At 49.3% G+C, this 19187-nt stretch overlaps 9 protein-coding genes across 9 annotated transcripts; 2 read left to right on the top strand and 7 right to left on the bottom strand.

The window, feature by feature from the left end:
- Positions 1–50: 50 nt before the first annotated feature.
- NOP10 (snoRNP complex protein) lies at positions 51–288 on the bottom strand (the record flags this gene model as incomplete). Its single annotated transcript, XM_044826816.1, has 2 exons — positions 51–61; positions 114–288. The coding sequence occupies 2 exons, from the start codon at positions 286–288 to the stop codon at positions 51–53; spliced, it is 186 nt and encodes a 61-aa protein (XP_044677410.1).
- Positions 289–758: 470 nt separating this feature from the next.
- J7337_009214 (uncharacterized protein) lies at positions 759–2246 on the bottom strand (the record flags this gene model as incomplete). The annotated part of the gene is made up of 1 exon (XM_044826815.1): positions 759–2246. The coding sequence occupies one exon, from the start codon at positions 2244–2246 to the stop codon at positions 759–761; it is 1488 nt and encodes a 495-aa protein (XP_044677409.1).
- Positions 2247–3626: 1380 nt separating this feature from the next.
- CFD1 (cytosolic Fe-S cluster assembly factor cfd1) lies at positions 3627–4529 on the bottom strand (the record flags this gene model as incomplete). Its single annotated transcript, XM_044826814.1, has 1 exon — positions 3627–4529. The coding sequence occupies one exon, from the start codon at positions 4527–4529 to the stop codon at positions 3627–3629; it is 903 nt and encodes a 300-aa protein (XP_044677408.1).
- A 717-nt stretch (positions 4530–5246) lies between these two features.
- On the bottom strand, positions 5247–6222 carry J7337_009212 (uncharacterized protein; the record flags this gene model as incomplete). The annotated part of the gene is made up of 4 exons (XM_044826813.1): positions 5247–5508; positions 5557–5694; positions 5740–6012; positions 6062–6222. 4 exons carry the CDS (start codon positions 6220–6222, stop codon positions 5247–5249), a joined length of 834 nt encoding a protein of 277 aa, XP_044677407.1.
- Positions 6223–10173: 3951 nt separating this feature from the next.
- Positions 10174–11419, top strand: J7337_009211 (uncharacterized protein; the record flags this gene model as incomplete). The annotated part of the gene is made up of 2 exons (XM_044826812.1): positions 10174–10254; positions 10304–11419. 2 exons carry the CDS (start codon positions 10174–10176, stop codon positions 11417–11419), a joined length of 1197 nt encoding a protein of 398 aa, XP_044677406.1.
- A 904-nt stretch (positions 11420–12323) lies between these two features.
- On the bottom strand, positions 12324–12878 carry J7337_009210 (uncharacterized protein; the record flags this gene model as incomplete). Its single annotated transcript, XM_044826811.1, has 3 exons — positions 12324–12553; positions 12613–12678; positions 12755–12878. The coding sequence occupies 3 exons, from the start codon at positions 12876–12878 to the stop codon at positions 12324–12326; spliced, it is 420 nt and encodes a 139-aa protein (XP_044677405.1).
- Positions 12879–13516: 638 nt separating this feature from the next.
- Positions 13517–14145, top strand: J7337_009209 (uncharacterized protein; the record flags this gene model as incomplete). The annotated part of the gene is made up of 2 exons (XM_044826810.1): positions 13517–13673; positions 13745–14145. The coding sequence occupies 2 exons, from the start codon at positions 13517–13519 to the stop codon at positions 14143–14145; spliced, it is 558 nt and encodes a 185-aa protein (XP_044677404.1).
- A 525-nt stretch (positions 14146–14670) lies between these two features.
- J7337_009208 (uncharacterized protein) lies at positions 14671–15603 on the bottom strand (the record flags this gene model as incomplete). Its single annotated transcript, XM_044826809.1, has 1 exon — positions 14671–15603. The coding sequence occupies one exon, from the start codon at positions 15601–15603 to the stop codon at positions 14671–14673; it is 933 nt and encodes a 310-aa protein (XP_044677403.1).
- Positions 15604–16167: 564 nt separating this feature from the next.
- Positions 16168–18131, bottom strand: J7337_009207 (uncharacterized protein; the record flags this gene model as incomplete). Its single annotated transcript, XM_044826808.1, has 4 exons — positions 16168–17054; positions 17103–17369; positions 17419–17729; positions 17776–18131. 4 exons carry the CDS (start codon positions 18129–18131, stop codon positions 16168–16170), a joined length of 1821 nt encoding a protein of 606 aa, XP_044677402.1.
- Positions 18132–19187: the final 1056 nt, after the last annotated feature.

Genomic DNA, 19187 nt, shown 5'->3' with positions numbered 1-19187 from the left:
ACTTTTTAGTCTAACGCCCAAACTGAACCGTAACGCCCGTCATGTGTGATTTATTCGTCCTCTAAACATTTATCAGTAAAGATCATCAATTGAGAGAGTGTGTGTGGACGTACTCTGCTGAGTCAAGAGAAGCTCAAATCGTCGCTTGAGAGTAACGCGCTGGCGCGACCACTTGTCGTCGGGGGAGAAGCGCGCGGGGTGGGCGGACTTGGTGACTTGGCCTTGGGCGACCTTCTTGAGGGTGTACAGGCGGTTGCCTTGGGCGTCGAGGGTGTACATGAGATGCATTTTGGCGGTGGTTGTGATTGATTGTGAGGTTTTGGTGATGCTGGAGCTTGCACTACAGAGATTGAGCAAAGAATTTTTTGACGATGATATGGTCACGTGCAAGGCTTATCGTTATCAGTGACTGGGGATGAGTTTGGGGGAACAAAATTGTGACACAAGCGTGCACTGCCAGCACACTTTGACTCTCACACAGAGTTTTGTCCCCTACTGCACCCGGTACAGGCTTGATTTAGCGTGCATGCACTAATTTTAGGTTCTGAATATCGTTACAGGGCATCATTCAGTGGTGTCGCAAAATGCTCAATTCAAAATACATGTTCAAAGCTATCTCAAAAGCGATCTCAAAGAGTGAAGATATCTCAAAGTACATAATGCTAGGCCGGAAATGACAGGGTCATCCATTGTATCCTCCAATTGACAAAATGAGAGTCCAAGTGTTGTAAGCCAAAACGACAATCAAGTAAATGACATTACTTGGTAGGACTAACTGGCTCTCCAACACGAGCGCTCTTGGTTCCAGCCCATCCCTCACGTTCATAAAAGCGAAAGACAAGATCGTAGTCCTCAAAATCGTGAACAATACGATCAATGCGTCTGTATCCTCGGACAGGATCAACAAGACGCTTAGCAGCCCAATTGTTGGAGTCATCATCACCCATGCAGTATGGGTTCTGAGCAGCACCCTTTGCTTCAAAAAGAGTGACGCTGAAACGACCGGGCTTGAAGATGTCGACAACATGCTCAATAATCTCAGTCGTGGTGCGTCCGCTCTGACCACCAGGGACGTTGGTCTCGAATGAAGCAAAGGAACACTGAGGCTCCGGGGTGACGTGAACCGTAAAGTAATGCTCACCCTTGCCAGCCTCAGGAGGGACGACGCCATTGGCAGAGAAGCCGCAGGGACTGAACAGGTATGCGTCGACCCGCGCATCGGGATACTTGCTGGTTGGGTAGACGCTGGAGAGGCCGCAACTCTCCGAGACGACAGTTCCCAGTGCGTGACCCTCAGTGGTCAGAGCCTCGATTGAGTCGAGCATGGTGTCGTCGTCGTCGTTGGCGAAAACATCAACCTCGTCAACAGTCTCGGCAAGCCCTCCAAGGCTGTTAATGGCCTCCTTGCGTGCATCCTTGGCCTCTGCAGCCATCTTGTCGCTGGCGACCGCACTCGCGTGCGACAGATAGAACTGCTTGGCGTTTTCGGGATCGAGATCCGTCATGAGGATTTCGAGCGTCTCGTCGTGGTAACTGCTGGGCAGTCCATTGAAGGACGTCCCGACGGGGATCTTGGTGCCTTCGACCTCACCGGGGGTGCGAGGGGGGGTGAGGGCTTGCTGGTTGGGTGAGGTGAGGTACAGGTACCAGTGGTCGCCGTTCATCTTGCCTACCATATAGGCACTACCTCCGTCGAACATGTCGTCGAGATACTTGACCTCTTGCTTCCAGCTGCGGTGGGGGCCCTGCTGCTTCTCGGGGAAGAGAAAGTTTTTGCGACTGTAGAATACTCGGTATGGAGTCGCGGCTGCTTGGATGTCGTCGGCCGAATTGGCATTGTGGAATGGGAATCCGTGCTTGGCAGCAATGTGAAGCATTCGCTGGAGGCCGAGAAGAAGGGTAGTGGTTCCGCAAGTCTTGAGAATGATCTTGTGGGGAAAGACAAACATGCTCGACTCGGAGAGGAGATAGGCGTCCATCATTTCACTCTCAAGAACAGACAAGACCTTGCAATTGACCATGTCAAGCATGGGAACCCAGGTATCAGCCGGAACAGCCTTGAGGCCGTTGACAGGAGCAGTAGGAGGCAGAGTCGTCGGACTAGGAGCGAACCAAACCTCGAGAAGCTTCTCGGGACCCTCAAAAGCGTTGGTCGAGTCGAGGTCGGCGGCTACATCATGGTTGATGGTGAGATGAGGAGTAGCCGAGGCGGGCGAAAAGGTGCAGTTGTACGGGACGGAGGTCATGATGGCGGCGGCGGCGGTTGGTTCAGTGTTCTTTGCCCGGTGGCAGAGTCCGCGGAGCACTAGCTGCCGCTCAAACAGACTATGCGGCGTCTGTTTGAGAGAGTAGGCCCACAGGTACGGGGACTTGTTCAGATGCTGGCGGAGCCAGCAGCAATCGATCGATCGGGGGACAACGTCTCGGGGACGTTAGGGGGGTCGCGAGCGGATGAAGTGGTAGAGCTCTTTTGACGGAATTGTGGCAGAAGGGGTTACTTGGGAGATGTGAATCGGTGGATGTTCGTTGAAGGGGTGCTATCGGGGCCTGAAGAGGTCAGTCTCTGATGCTGTGACGCTCAAGCTGATGTATGTACTCACTTTGAAGGTCGAGAGAAGAGGAAGCGCAGAAGATCCGTCGGCCGCATAGAAGCCCAGTAAAGGAGCCAAGAAAGGTCAGTGACGGTATCGAGAGGAACCGTCGATTGTTTGAGAGATTAGACACGTTTATTCGACATTGAACTTGTAGCCAAGTTTGCGGTCGCGTGAGCAGAGGATGCGAAGCGATGAAGAGGGATAAAAACAGTGACGAGTCGGATGGAGTACAGGACAGCAAAACAGATGGAATGCCAAAGAATAAAGTGACTGATGCTTGTTTTGTTTATGCTTGCTACTCTGTCGGTGAGAGAATTTTGGGCCTCGTCGACAACAAGTGGGAGGGGTTGGGGTTTATTTTTTTCTGCGAGCAGACGAACGAACAAAATTTCTCTCTTTGCATTGGATCCCGATCCAATGTGCTAAGGTCTCAATAAGGCGGTGCTAACTATCCCTCCCAGGCTCTCTCTCTCTCCCCAGGTGGCCCAGCCCAACCTAAACAGAGCTGTAAGGTACAGTTTAGTGGGAGCTACGTAGTGCGACTCGTCAAATCCTGCCCAATACCAGGTCATTGTACATGGCTGCGACGCACGGGGAAGTAGAGCGTGTCCCCGGCTTCTGGGCCGAGAAACTGCAGGTTTTTTTTTACGAAAAATTCCACACCCGGGCTGAGCTTTTTTGGGAGGTCAAGACACCATTTTTACTGGGTTGGCGGGTTGGGTTTGGTGGGGCAGGGCTTGGGAGATCCTTGTAATGGCCACACGAGTTTCGTCATTGTAACTTTCTTGGAGGAGAGCCAGATGCAGTGAGCCAATTATGGTTGGGTTCGTAAATGCATGTGCCTGTGAGTCAATGCCGATGAAAGATGCTTGTGAGACACACACACTCCAAGACATACAGTTCGATACAGACATTTAATTTACATCTTGTACTTGTTGTTCCCTCCGGGGGCTCCTAGCGGAGGGCTCTTCCTCGCTGCGCTCGCGTGAAACGGTCATGTTGAAGAGTAACTAATTGCCTGATGTGAGTGGATCAATTAGCCACGTTTGTCATGACCTTTTCTGTGATATCTCCAAATACATGAAACAGTGAACAATCCCGGTACTTATCGACCAAGCTCCCTCCCTCCCCCTCACCGTTTGTCCCCGAAATATCCTTCCCATTCACCGTCGTACCAGACGGGTATGTCGGTCGTCTACCTTCCTCAACCAGAGAAATGAACTGCGCATCCATAGGAACACTCCCCAGGAACGGCACCCCAAATTCCTCCGCCATGCTCTTCCCTCCCCCAGATCCGAATATGTCTGTGCACTCGCTGCAGTGCGGACACACGTAGCCGCTCATGTTTTCCACGACTCCCAATACCCGTATGTTGGTCTTGGTGCAGAAGTTGAGCTCTTTTCGTACATCCGCTGTCGCTACGGCTTGGGGTGTCGTCACCACCACTGCGCCCGCGACCTGGCCCGGCTGTGCGTCTTTTTGCAGCGTTTCCGCGAGGGATATATGCTCGTCGCTTGTTCCGGGTGGTGTGTCGATGAGTAGAAAGTCGGTCTCGTCCCAGAGTACGTCTTTGAGGAATTGCCGAATCATTGCTGTTTTCTTTGGTCCTCGCCAAACAACGGCATCGCCTCGCTTCGGGAGGAGAAAGCCTAGACTCATCGCGTGTAGAGACCCGAGGCCTTTGGATGAGTCTCCTTCATGGACTAATACTGGCGCCCATCCTCCTGGTACTTGTGTGACTTTTGACTCTTCGATTGAGAGCATGCGGGGGATTGAAGGGCCGGTTAAATCGACGTCGAGAATGCCGACAGAGTGACCGGCTGAAGCGAGCGACAGTGCTAATTGTGTTGTGACTGATGATTTGCCTACTCCTCCTTTGCCTGAGAGGACCTGTTTTGTGAGTAACAGCTTGAAGCGAGCGGCGTAGGGTAGCATACCAGGATGATGTGTTTGACCTTTGTGAGGCCCATCGCAAAGGTGTGAATGAATGTGAAAGAGTGTGCGTTAGATAAGTCGTAGAAAATGTGTCGCTGACGAAGGAATCGGTGGTAAATGAGCTGCGCGCGTGGCCATGAGAATTAAGCGTCTGTTGTAAATCTTCACGTTGATTGCCTCTGATTTGAAAGCTATTTACTAAGCCGATCAAAAACATTGGCCGAACCGGCGATGAGGGGCATTCACCCCGCTATCGATAAGAGAAGGCTCCGTCATCGGTCAAACTCAAAAAATTAGATCAAAGATCATCGCTGACATCACAGATCTCGATGACACAGCCTATGCACGGCCTATGCAATTTTATGCAATGGGTTATGAAAGCAAAACATCTATTATCTTATCGCTAGGGTATCTTATCTTCAGTATCATAAGCCACTTTTCCGACAATGACACCAAACCATGCCCATCCCATTCCTCCTTTTCCGTTAAATGTCCACCGCCATTATCCCGTATCTATATCGAAACTCCCATGCAAACCCAAGCAACCTAAACATGTAATAATCCCAAATAATGCCTGCTAGTTCAGGCCACAACAACGCATAACGTCAAAGCGCATCTCCCTTGTCTTGGCGTGCTTTGACGCTCAAGATTCTTATCTCGTCCCCCTGTCGGCCGTTGGATGCCTCATCAGCTTGACAAGGTGCGAAACAGATTGTCTCAGTTACCCTTGCGGAAAGCCGGTGACGCTGATGGTGGTACTTGCGCGGGAGAGTCCATCAGAAATTGAACCGTCTCGCGTTTGCACATGACAATAGGCTTCTTCTGTGCACAGTATCCCAAGAGTTCAGCGTGCTCAGGTAAGGTCTCGGGTACAGCATCTGTGTATCGAATGATGGGACCACCGTCAAATGTAAGCCCGATTACTTGTGCTTTGTATTCAATGTCTTCCTCTTCATCGGGGTTGGCCGCAATTGTGTTACTGTTTGTGTTAGTTGAAACATTCTGAGTAACGATGATGAGTACTCACGCTTGACTCATTGGAGGCCCAAATTCAAAGTCCTTTTTCTGGCGACGGCTTCGAATTCGCTTCTTTGTGCAGTCGTGGAATAGATGAAGGAATCCAGCAATCACAAGAACGGGTGTACCTAATGCAAGTGCCCATGGTCTAAACCGTCAGCGGTTGAGTGTAACATGATAGACGAGAACTTACGGATGCTGTCGTCCGCGAAGGGTATGTGCCATGGCAAGAATGATACCAATCATGGCAATCAATGAACCAACTTGAATCATGGTCCAGGTAGACCAGTAGAGTGAGATGAGGTCTTCACCGTCACAAAACTGAAGCGCTAGAATGGAGTACGCTTCCATGACGACAATGACTGTTGAGACAGAAACACATCCGAGACACATGGCAAGCGACTGCCGTATTCGCTTCGTTCGTGCTTTGGGGTTATGAGCTAGCTTCTCCATAGCTGCTTGGCCGCTGTTCTTGTTAGATCAAATCATTTAAATCATCCGAACGTCAGACTCACCGGATATATGTCCATGAAGCAACAAACAAGACCAACAAGTTGGACACAAACATGGTCCAGTAGATAATCTTGAACTGCCATCGCACCATATGAGAAGCAAAGTGAGCATACTTCATACACAGCTCAGGGTCAGGGTCCTGTCGTCGAAACAATGAAGCCATTTTGTTGGTTTGTAGTGATGAAATCTTATGAAAGCCGGAGGAGGGAGACATCCTTATACTTGTGCACAGCCCTGAATCACTCCAAGCAAGTGCCTCTGTGATATGGGGTACAAGACCCGCTATCTCTGAATCTATTCAAATGTGACGCGCAATTCCCTTCTTGGTGTTCCTTGCCAAGCTATCCCAAGAGCGGCGATCCCATGTTGAGCCTCTGTCAGTGAGATCCCGTCTTGGCCTGAATAGGGGGAGTTGGGAAAACATTCGGGCCTAGACACGAGGCCGGTTAGAGTGTCTGATTGGAGTGTTGAGATCTGGGCTTGTGAGATCGGGCACCTATCTACAAGGTACACCCTGCTGAGCTTAGCTTGCGACATTCTTTTTTGCTTTGTGCTGGCTTTGTTGCCAAGGTCGAGGCGATATTACAACGGGTCATTGAGGCTGTGAGCACGCTTATTGAGTGGATTCCTCGTCCCGCGCCAAGTCGGGGCTTGTCCCCCGTCATGACTCCGGAGCCGTAATCTTGAGGGCAGATGCACCCGGAAGAAGTCTGTGTTCCAAGTCTGGGGTTTTAGATCCCTGCCATAACAGCCTGATAACAACCCAACCGTTCGGTTGAGCCTAGTAATTAAACTATCTACTACCCTTGCGTATGTATTGCTTTTTTGCAAAATTTTCACATGTGAAGCAGGAATCGTCTGTGAAACATTGTGCAATCTTTGTCATGTTTTGTGTCACAGACATTTCCTTGATTTACCCTTCTGGCCAAGAACTGTAAGCCTTTCCCGCCCGCAAGTGTAGATCACGGCACTTGACCGCCACAGGGGAATCTACATTTCAGCTTCTATCTAGATCTAGCCTTGGAATGAAATTCCGTGACTGGTTGGCTAAATGATCGGCACTTTGATCTACACTCTTCGAGCCTCCTCATTCGGCTCGCTGCTTGGCACCTTGTCCTGTCACCTCATTCTCTTCATATCTTGTCGCATCTTGCAATCAATTATCGCCAAGGTCCAACGGATACCCAGGCTACCTAACATGTACAACGTGCCGCGTAATCGGAGTCCGAAATGGAAACATGAGGCTTCCTGCAGTTTCATGTCCTCGTGGGTAATAAGCGTAAAACCAACCTTATCAATTGTGTAACCAACGGCCGTGATACGGTATGTGAATGCTAGACTTGGCGTGCTTATCAGGATCGTCGTCGCTGTGACGAGTCAGCAATGCCGATCTTTTTTAGTAACCGTGGCTGAGTGGGAGAGCTGCTTGACTCATTGACGCGTATGAGACATTGATAAAGGGAATGATTAAGCTTATCTGAGTTATCGACGCACGTCATGAGACAAAAAGTTCCGATCCGCGATGGTTACAGATCTACACTGTGGAGGTTAGCACCGTTTGCGTGGAGGTTAGCATGATTTTCGTGGAGGCTACAAGCCGCAGTGATGCTGACGTATGATTGCACAAACTCGGCGCAGCTGTGAAATCGCGTATCTGTAACGATAAGCAGGATCTCGACGTGATACAACGCGTGAGCCAGCGCCACCGTGATCCCTCTGGCTACGCAGGGATTACTGAATTGGGAAACATGTCCAGATCTGGATGTAACCAATTGATCATTGGCCAACCTTGTTCTAAGCTTAAATCGGGGAAACATTGAGGAAGGAGCACCTGCCAAGAGCGTACCCGCGGGTACTCAACTGAACCATGATCTTCCCTCTTTGATGGATGAAGCAATTTGAGGGTCCAGCGTGGCTTGGCTGTGGGGATAGGACTGGAATACCCCAGTGATCTGCCAACAAGGTTGGGGAATTTCATCTGAGAGATTCAGACAAGATCAAGCCAAGCAATACTGACAAAAGGTCTTTACTAAGAGGTCTTGTTGAGTGGTTGTCAAGACTGATTGATCGGATCACTGTGCTCATTTCGGATAAGAGTTCGGAATTACGATAGGTGTCGATTGGCTACTACAAGATATCTCGATAGGGTACTCCGTAGATGGACTATCGTTTCAAGCCTCTGACGGCAGTCAATCGGCAGTGACATCGATAACGACCCTCCGGGCGCCATTGCTGGAAGCTTGAATGGGGATTTGAGTTTGAGCTGCCGTTGGGATTTCGGAGGCATCTGTATCCGGAACTCTGTCTGAGGACTGCCGTTCCATCCCGCTCTGACGACGACGAATGACGCTTGCAAAGTCTCCATTGATCTTCCTGCAATTGGTAGAAAAGGGTGAGGAGAAACAATAAAATTGGACCCATAGAGCTCGTATATCTGCCCCTCACGCTGACTGTTGCAATAGGGATGATCTACAGGTCTGTCTGCCTAGAAAAGCCCCAGAATTAAGCAGCTAGATTGCGCGACGAGCATAGAAGATTCGCGGGCTTTCTCAAGTCCGGTAGATCAGTTCCGATAATGGCAAACAGCTTCAAAACTGTTGAGACGTTGAATGATGTCAACGTGGAGGCTGAGTTTTGTGGCTGAAGCTTATCTATGAGCTCGAGGTTTATCAGCATAACCTAGATGTTGAGGCTCTGTTCCAAGATCACTGCAGAGAGAAGTTAAATAAGGATCGCCCGGATTAAGGTAATATCGACCGCTGGATTCTCTGCTGATTTCTGCACAAGTTCCTGAAGCACGATGAAGTTTGATTGCCGACATTATTTAAGATCACCACCTTTTGCATGTTTGATGTGACTTCCTCTTGAGAAAACCAATGAACCTCTCAGTTTCTAGCAAACTGTCTTGCCCGCCCTTATCACTTATGTCCCTCCGGGGGCTCCTAGCGGAGGGCTCTTCCTCGCTGCGCTCGTAGGTTGCACAGAATTACTCTGCCTGGACATTTTACCTCCGGAAGAATCGTCAGGCCATAACTGATAGCGTAGGGAACAAAAACCGGCTCATTTCCCTTTTCGTCGGTCCTCAAATACAAAATCCATGAGGCCCAAACAGCGGAATTCGACAGCAAAGTTGGGGGCAGCTCTCGTTTCGAAATATGGGTTCTTATACCTATAGGCCACTCAATGACACGCGATCATGAGATGTTCTTTTTGCTTGTTTGATTGAATTCTAGAGATGCCAGTCAGCTTCACCTGTCCATGCTCATTTCGATGCTCGATCGCGGCTCTGAAAGATGATTCGAGCCATGAGGGACTTGATCGAGGACAACAGCGACCGCTATTCTGGCGCATACAAAACATTTCCTTGCCTAGAGCACTCAAGAAATCGCCTTTCACTTCTATCGTTACCCTATTGCAGTCTCATCAATGAACAGCATCCATCACCAACGAGGTCGGATAGAAGTCATAAGCTCACAACAACCCAACGTACGTGTGCATTAAAAATAAGCAGCGTCACATGCTCAAATTGAGTCCAAGAATGAAATTCCTTATCATTGGCTTCCATATCTGCCACCAATTGATTGATGATGCCATCGACTTCTGCCACTCGGCTAGATAGATCTCGGCATCTTAGTAAAAATAACACATTGGCTTTTTTCTCTTCTAGGCAGAACAGACTCTATTTTCCTCTTATGCAATATCAATTCTCAATAAAGAAGCCATTTAATATATGCTTTTATCATAAGCCAACCATTCCGTATGCGTATTAGTATATATATCTGCCACCAATTCTAGAAACAATACCGATTATTCAAGGATGACGTGTAAGCTAGAACAATTCGAGGCTGGTCGCCGGTAGTTCGAGTTTCCGACGGCAAACGATTCTCCCGTTTCGAAAATCGGATGAATTCAGCTTCCGGCCACCCTCTGATTGGCCAGATTTTCATGCGACAGGCATTGAAACTTTGGCGGCCGACTTGACGTCGTAGCGAGTTTGACCCAGTGAGACGGGGCTGTGTTGAAACGCAATTGAAGCATGTGATGAGACGAGACTTTTGGTATTTATATAAGGGAAGACACTCGAGAAGAGGTGGTCAAATAATTGCAAACTAAAATGGAGCCGATTTCAAAGACTCAGAGAACTATTCACGATGACTCCAAGTCAATGGGCAGACGCTTCGTTGACCTGGCCAAGGTATGAACCTAATCAAAACTAACAGCCACGATCCTCGCTAACAGTCTAGTTTTTATCGTCGTTAAAAAGCGATTTAGATCTTGCGAATGTCACAGCCCCGCCGTTCTTTCTAGCGCCATCTTCAGTTGTCGAGAATCCCGGAAGTTGGGCAAAGAAACCTCTACTCTTCACAGCACCAACCAAAGAACTGGATCCAGCGAAACGAAGTCTTTCAGTCCTGCAATTATTCTTGGCAGGCCTCCGAAGTCAGTTGTATGTTGCAGGTGCTCCCAATGTTAGTATCAAGAAACCCCTCAATGCCTTTCTTGGTGAACTCTTCCTTGCTTCCTGGAGCGAGGGAGACAGCGATACCAAGTTGGTAGTTGAGCAGGTTAGCCATCATCCACCAATTACTGCGATGCACATTTCTGCAGATGGAATAAGAGCAGATGGGTATGGACGAGTCGAGATGACGTTTAATGGAAACATCAACATTCGGCAAATGGGTCACGCTATTATACACCTTGATAAGTTTGATGAAGATTATCTGGTTCCTCTAACAGACGTCACTGTACGCGGTTTCCTGTCGGCATGTCTGTACCCAGAGATTATTGGTACATACACAATTGTCTCTAGCTCTGGGTACGTCTCGGAGATTGACTTTTCTGGCGCTGGTATCTTTCGAGGCAAGAGGAATTGCTTCGAGGCGAGGGTTTATCACAAAGATGAGCCTAAGAAGCATTGCTACAAGCTATCAGGAGTCTGGAGTGAGGGATGGAAGATTACCGACAGCAAAGGAAAGCTGTTAGAAACATATACCGTGGACCCAGAGACATCTGCCGACATGCACATCGATCCAGTGGAAGAGCAAGATCCCCGGGAGTCTAGAAAGGCATGGGGAGAAGTCATCTCAGCTCTGGAACAAGGGAACTACCGAGATGCATCTCACGCGAAGCATGAAGTTGAAGAGGCGCAACGACAGAAGAGGAGAGATGAGAAGCTTCATGGAAAGACGTGGGAGCCGTTATTGTTCCGGAGTGTACCGGGTGATGAACATAAAGCATTTCATCAATTGGCTCAAGGGACGAAATGGAAGCTCCATGAGCATGAGACAAAAGGAGTATGGAGAGTTGATGATGAAGCCTTGCAGAGGATGCGAAAGGAGGATGGGCAGATTACGATTTAATGACATGAGTAGCTTATAAATGATTCGAGAAGCGTAAATAGACATCACAATATATTTGATCTTAATGCAGAATGATCAAATACACGGGTGACGCTTTGTTCAGCCTATGGATCAAGTCCTGGAACAATGTGACTCCTGAGAGGCTTAGTCCTTCGATAACAGCGGAACAAGAGAATTAGCAGGAGAAGGATATAAGAACCTTGAACTTTTTCATACGGTTAAACCGCTCGTAATATTCAGGCGCATCCTCAATGCTAATCACTGCCGTCACTACAAAACTCGTATTTGCGACACCGCTCAAGATCAAGTTGATGAGCTGCGGTGTGATCCCAAATGGCTACACAATACCAGCCTGAAACAGAAGCGACTCGGTTCAGAAACTCGTGGTGAGAAAGGTAATGCCATAGCTAAGCTGTGGATGGTAATCCTGCACAAATGTTGCTGTCTCACGTCGTCAGTGACGACAATCCATCGTCGTCCCGACTCATGGATCCGAGGAGAACCCACCTTGCTGATGCCGTCATATTGCGCGACAAGACAAGCCGAATGCGTCCTCTTGCCTGTGAAGATAGGCACACCCCTGGCTTGAGCAAGTCAAATTTACGGTCATACGGCCGCAGCAGATGCCTGCTTCGTAAGAATCCCTCGCCGGCATCGTCTCGAGCTGCTCCCCAACCAGATACCCGACCGATATCCCAGCCCACTAACCATAGTATCGACCGAATAGATTCATAAATAGTGTATGTGATGTGCGATCGTTGTAGGCAAAGACAGCGTCAAAGCTGGATACATCGCAAATGGACTGTACTACTTCTCTTCAGATCAGGGCATGTGGAATGTCAACCACTTTATATCACTATATTTCTTCAAAAAGTAGGCTCGATCGATCCCCAATTCACATGTCTTACTCGTATTCCTCGTCGCTATTTTCCTCGCCTTCATCCTCGGTGGACAGGCCAACATAGTCTTCGCCGTCTTCACAGTCCTCATCCTCATCAACGCTATCTCCGCCATCGTAACCAGACTCGCTTGAAGACTCACTCGTGTCGTCGGGAAACTTCAGACGTTTGCTCTCGTGGTCATCGCTGTCCCAATCTTGAGCCCGCTTGCTACCCATATGTGGGTCTGATGTAACTAGATTACAATTCATGTTAAGACCAAAGCTGAGCCGAGAATTGCGTCAGAACTCCTACCCTGCGTAAGATCAATGATCTCCTCGGTGAGGTCGACGGCCTCGTCTGATGTTTCGTCCTCGATTTCTATAAAAATTGGAGGGGATTCTAGTGCAAGGAGTTAGCAGGATCGGCGAGGACTTGTTCCCTTGGGGCCTCATACCGGCCGTGAGGTCGGTAGCATTATAAGTAATGTTATAAGTATTGTGAAAATTATTGTGATTATTGCCTAACTGCATCTTTGCACGGTCGGAAGCGTGGAGGGTGCGTGCTGTATTGGACGCCATATTGTTATCGATCACCACGTCAACTGGTACGTTTTGGCGAGTAGTGTTGTGCGAAGCGTCGCATGAAAGACGATGCAACAAGGAGAGTTAATGAGCTTCGACTGCCAACGCGCACAAGACGCGTCGGGCCGTCAGCACACCAACTCGGCTACAACCCTGGTGGTGTGGACAAATCAGCCACTAAAATCTCAATTCATCCAAACGCGAACAGCAACGCAAATCGTGGAGGCATTCCGCAGCGATAAATTCTATTGCCATTGTAGCCCTGGGGATTGATCAATCGTAGGTCTGCGATGAATCGACTGCGATTCGGTTCGTTGTAGTTGTAGACTTCAGTGTTTGTAGTTTCCAACCTGAATGATGCATTCGCCGCCGACGTTCACGCTCTAGACGAGGGTTTCCGGTCGCGCCGTGCACTCCTCGCTGTTCACCCACGCCATTATGGCATCAGTGATGGGAAGAATGGTTATCGTGCGCAAGCTGAGACTGGCTCGGAGTTGGCTGCCGGCGGCGCTTAGGTAAACCACTGAGATCCCTTCTTCCTCAGCCGTACCATCTCCTCACGTGGCGCAGCCTGCACCGGAAATTTCCCATCAGAGACAAGAAAAACCAGCAGCAATTCACCTCACACGACCAGCATGGCTGAAGTCTTCGGCACCGTGTCCGGCGCTTTGAGCGTGGCGGCTCTGTTCATCAACTGCGTCGACTGTTTCGAGGACATCAAACTGGGCAGTCACTTTGGTCGAGACTTCGAACACTGCCAACTGAAACTCGACCTCGCCAAGATCCGATCGAGTAGATGATCAACGATAAACCACGCTTTGCCACAAATGCGCCTGACGACAGAGATTCTCAACAGGCCCAAGCGATATTGAAAGAGATCAAACTGCTCTTCCAGACCGTACAGAAGTCATCGAAGCGGTACGACATCGATGCCAGGAAAGATGATTTGGTGCGCTCCGAAGACAAGGACATGCAGCCGGTAGTTTGGGAACTGCACAGCCGACTGGGGGTTGTCGCTCGCCAGAGACAGAAGCGAACGGGTTTGGTAGAAAAGGCGACGTGGGCGTTGTATGACGGCAAGAATTTTGACAGGCTGGTAGAAAAGATCAGGGGATTTGTGAATGATCTAGAGAAGCTGTTTCCTGTGGATACCACGCGTCGTAAGCTCGTGGAGCTAGAAATTGAAGAGGTGGACGATGAGACGAGCTTAATGGCTCTGCTCCAGCTGAAGTGGCGTTCTTTCCACGCAAGTCTAGTGGTTTAACCAGTTGAAGATCAAGGTTTGAGCCTTGAATCTGGAGTGCGGCGCACTGGGGACGCCGATTACTAGTGCCAACGGGAAATGCGGCCGCACATGGGGAGCCAGTAATCTACTGAGCTTGGCCCGGAACAGGAGGAAGCGCTTGGAGATTGTCTTGTGAAAATGTAATTTATATTACGTTATGGCTTTATTGCTAAGTTCTCAGTGCTGATTTAAGTTATCTGCCACAATTGACCGAGCGGCTTAGATGTATGCTGCGGATATTGAACTCGCACCAAATGAAACAAACCTCAACTACTAATCACACTTTAGAAAGAAACGTATACGCAAATAGGAAACAGAGGCAGAGTTTCTTTAGTTCTGTAGTAAATATAACCGAGGACAATTTTTGAAGCTCCCAAGGCTCTCCTGGACCTTTAGAATTCGTAGGCATAAGAAAGTCAATATTATCAACGTAGTAACAAAGCGCATATTACAAGTTCGAGCTTCAGTCTCAGGCACCGTAGACATAGTATTACAAATGACCCCTCAGAGCTTCTCTCTCTCAAGCTCCTTCTCCGTCCAATCCCACAGCTTAGCAGCAAGCGCACTGTCATTGGTATGCGACTTACCCAGCCCTGTTCGACCGATTGGCTCATAGTACGTGCCCGAGACGACATTCTTAGACGTTGAGGCCCACAGCTGGTTCAACGTGCCTGTAGGAACATCTACACCGATGAAGAAAGCCGTCACCTTCCACGCCAGGCGCATTATCCAGCTGTTGTCGCTCATGGTGTTGGCCAGGTTGGTGGTCACCAAACCGGGCTGAAGCGAGGCAGTCATGAGCTGGGGATAGCGTCTGGCGAGCTCCTTGGCGAATAAGGCATTGGCGAGCTTGCTTTGTCCATAGCGTGTGATGGTGCCCATTTGTAGAGCCTGAGACTTGAGCGTGTCGAACCTGATGCCCTCGGGGGGTGCATACTGGTGAGCAGATGAAGCAAGGACGGTGACACGCACATCATTGCCCTTGTCGGCGGTTCGGAGGAGTGTTGGGAGGAGGAGCTTGGTCAGAAGTGCGTGGCCCATGTGATTCGTGCCGAATTGTATCTCATACCCGTCGTCGGTTGTCCCAGGCGGCACAGACATGATGCCTCCATTAAGGAGAAGGACATCAAGACGATCCGATTCCTGGGTGAACAATTTGGCTGCCTCGCGGATCGACTTGAAAGAAGCGAGATCTATCTTGACGAATTTGATTGGGGCATTGGGGACCTGCGCTTTGATGTCGCTGATGGCTTCCCTGGCCTTTGCTTCGGAGCGGGCTCCTAGCCAAATCTCTTTTGGGTCATGCTTGGCAAACTGAAGAATAGACTCCTTTCCAAGACCGCTGTTTCCACCGGTCACCAGGATGACTTTGCCATTTAGTGAAGGGATGTCGGTGTCAGGGTTGAACTTGACGCTTTTGCTTCCTGCGGAGCCCATGGTGCGATAAAAGAATTAAGTTGTAGAGATAGATGAAGTGGAGTGCTGTCAAGGGACTGGAGATCTGTAAAGGTTAATCGCAGATAGAGCATGCTACACTGAGACGATTTGGATGGCATTGCCGATCTTAAGTAATCTGTCTCGGCCTCATATCATCGCGACAGGTGCAATCACAGCCGCTTTGCTTCAAGACCCAAGCCCGCCAATACTCCGCAAAGTCCGCACTAATCAAGTCGTAGTCCCTCGGTGCGGTGCAGCCACCCTTGTGCAGTCTGATGGAGACTTGACCGTGATGGGAATGGTATGAGCGGCCGCAGTATCCGCGTCGCATGGACCAAGTGCTGCGACCCTGTGCCTAGACAGTCTATTCTTAGTGCAGAATGAGGACTCAAGGGGATCGCACAGTTTAGATAATTGCAGAGCGTAAAGAGATATCATTATCTATTTAGCGCCAGTACAGAATCAAGAACTTTGACCTCTTCCGTAAGGATGAATCGATTATTATACAGGCGCATCCTTAATGCTAAGAAAATCCGTTTTGATGAGACTTGTATTCGCTATCATCTACAAAGCACCTGTTATAGCCCTCTGACTCAAGACTTCAACATTCTTCGTCAAATTCTCCACCATCTTGTACTGCTCACCATCAGTGATGCGCACAATATCCTCCGCTGCACTGTCGCACCAGTCCCTAAACTCCTCCTTTCCGCGCTCAAAGTCATCGTCATTCATAGCCGCCAGCGCCTCCATCTTATTGATCCCCGGCCGGATGTACTTGTTAGACACAAGGACATACATGCTAGCCACGTCTGCAGTAGCCGAGAAGCGTCCCTGCAGTTCAAATGCGTTTCTGAGTAAATTCTGCTTACTCCTCTCACGAATCTTGTCAACGCTGTCTCCCTTGTCCAGCGCACGTTGGATTGGGTTCAGGAAACTCTGCAAGTTCTCGTTTACAGTCGTTGTGATGACGGTTTGCACTCGGCTGAAAAATAGTGCCATCTCCTCGACTTCTTTCTTTAGCTCTGTTAGGCGGCGCATAGACTCCTCGAGAATCTTCATGATCTGCTCCTGTTTCTTGTAAGCATGCGCGTTGGGTGGGACGGTGAGACATACTAGTTCAATCTTTTCAGAGCATAGACGCTGAAGCTCGGCATGGGTCTTTGCGAGATCATGCTTGGCTTTCGTGAGACTGTGATGACTGATAGAGAGCTTTTCTTTCTGTTTGTTTAGTTCTTCCCAGAGCTTCGTCTCGTTTCCTCTGGCTTCGTCCAATTGAGCCTGCGCCACTCGTCTCTGCATCTCGCGCTGCTCTGCTGCTTTGGCTATGTATGCATGTCTTTCATTCGCGATACTCTCCGCATGTTCTTTATGGTGCCTGTTCTCTGCTGCGACCTCGCTGTCCCAGGAGCCAAAGACATATTCCAATCCTTTGGTGAAAACGCCCTTTTGCCCTGCATAGAGTTAGCATATGAGTGATGCAGTTGTATATGACTTCTTACCACGACTTGGTGCTGGTCGATCTGGAACGAACTCCCGCGCGTGCTTCATATCGGACCAGGCGGGTGGCTCCTCAATTGGTGGCCGATCAAGGAGCACATTCAACCTTCGCTGGGCTTCTTCAACCTCTCTGCGGGCCATTTGAAGCAACTTTTGTTGCTCCTGAATGGCTCGCTTGGCATCCTCCTCCTCTCTCTCTCTAGTTTGTCTCTCTGCATCTGTCATGACAGCGTCGACAGTATTTTGAGATCGTTTCTCTTCAGTCATCGCTGGTAATCGTTAGCAATTGAAGACCATGGGACACTGTTCTGGACGTACACCCCGCGTCTTTTGAGTTCTTGAGGAGATGCATAATCACTCTCTCCCAATACTCAAATTTCTTTGTGATAGCTTCAGCATCAGCTTTGAAGTTCTCAGCGTTAGTTTCCAGTCGCTTCATAGCTCCCGGAAGATTGTCCTCAGCGTCTTCCAAATCGCCGAGTAGATCGATGATATAGGTGATGGTGCCCTCAGGCGCAATCATGCTGCGAGCGACACTTTGGAGGTTGTTCATGCGTTTCTGTGCATCAAGGAAAGCAAGTCTACCGATGTCTGCACAGTGCTGTAGATTTGTACGAAAATACTCTGACCTTCACTTCTGTTAGTCATTGATCTTAGCGCGGATAGAATACTTACGGGAGCAGGCCGATGGTTTTCCCAGTCTCATCCGTGATCTCCTTATCCCTCACCTTGATGTTGGCAGCCTCGCGCACAGCCGCCGTTTTGAGACACAGAGCCATGATGGAGATGGCATTGGGGGCGTGCGTGAGGGGCTTTGCCCATTCATTGCTCATGAGCAGGTCACTTGCCTTGATGGTTTGAACGACGTCTCGACATGACATTTGAAGGGCGAGAGCATAGTTGGCTCGCTGCTGGGCTTTATGGTCATAGTCGGGTTGGCCAACACCATAGGTTGATGACTGACGAAAGTCGTCCGGATGAGACGGATAGTTTGCGCCGTTGGCTGCCGTTGGGCCTTGATCAGAAGTCATGATTTGTTAAGAAAGAGGGAATGTCTTCAATGAATTGATTGCTCCGTGGATTGATGGGGTCAATAATTCCAAGAGATGATACTCCCTTTTATCACGATGGGGTCTTGGATATGAGGCTCTTGGACGGTGATCTGCCTCGTTCACGGTTCGCATACGCTCAGGCCTCCATCATATCAGCCTGGCGCGGAGTCTAGGCCATGAAGTCAGCCCATTCATGCAAGCCGTGAGAGACATGCGCGCGCCAGAAATTCTTGACAAGGTCATCAGTACCTCAAGGTTGATTCATTGACACGAACGATAACAAGTATACTGCAACCTTGAATTGGCTCCGGCCGAAAGGTTAAGGTCTAGCTAACTTTCCGTAACCTTGTTGCCCCAATGCATGCGAGCTAGCAGACGTAGCTGAGCCAGGAACAAGGATATTACAGTGCCCGTGTAGTAACGGACAGTACAGGCGGTTCAATTCAGAGGCGTTTGCTTGAGCGTTCGCTTCAGATTGACAGACGCAAGGGGTTTAGTATTGGTTGATTGATTACAAAACGCCTGTGCAGTAGTTCATCCAGCATCGCTGACGTTGCTGCATGGGCGTTTTGTCTAGCCAATCAGCTACACGCACGTCAAATCAACCATTACCCCTCTCTGAAACTGTGAAGCTATCCACTGCCACGATGTTGTCTGCCTTACATCGAGGCTTAACTCTAAACGCCAAATTCAGCCGCATTATGCAAGGCAGTCAATAATTCGTATACCCGTATCTATATAGCCAATAAAAACTTCGATCACCTACCGAAATCACGCGCGTCCGTGCCACAACTGAAGCCTGCAATGTTGTGGCGGTCTTGAACATGTGAGGAGGTCTCTGGTGGTGGTCTAAAATAGCCAGTTGGAGTACCGAAGTAGCTGAAATTGAATCTTATCAAGTAGTAAGTCCTCGAACAGGCATATATATCTGTTCTAATACAGACCGATCGTCCAAGTCAAGCACTTTGCAGGCCTTCCCAGTCGATTACCCTCATGTGCATGACCATTAGCGCCCTTTGCCCAATATCAACCCTA

This window comes from Fusarium musae, chromosome 7 (genome assembly GCF_019915245.1).
Source record: "Fusarium musae strain F31 chromosome 7, whole genome shotgun sequence".
NCBI classification, from domain to species: domain Eukaryota; kingdom Fungi; phylum Ascomycota; class Sordariomycetes; order Hypocreales; family Nectriaceae; genus Fusarium; species Fusarium musae.
This window is presented reverse-complemented; position numbering and strand designations above follow the sequence as displayed.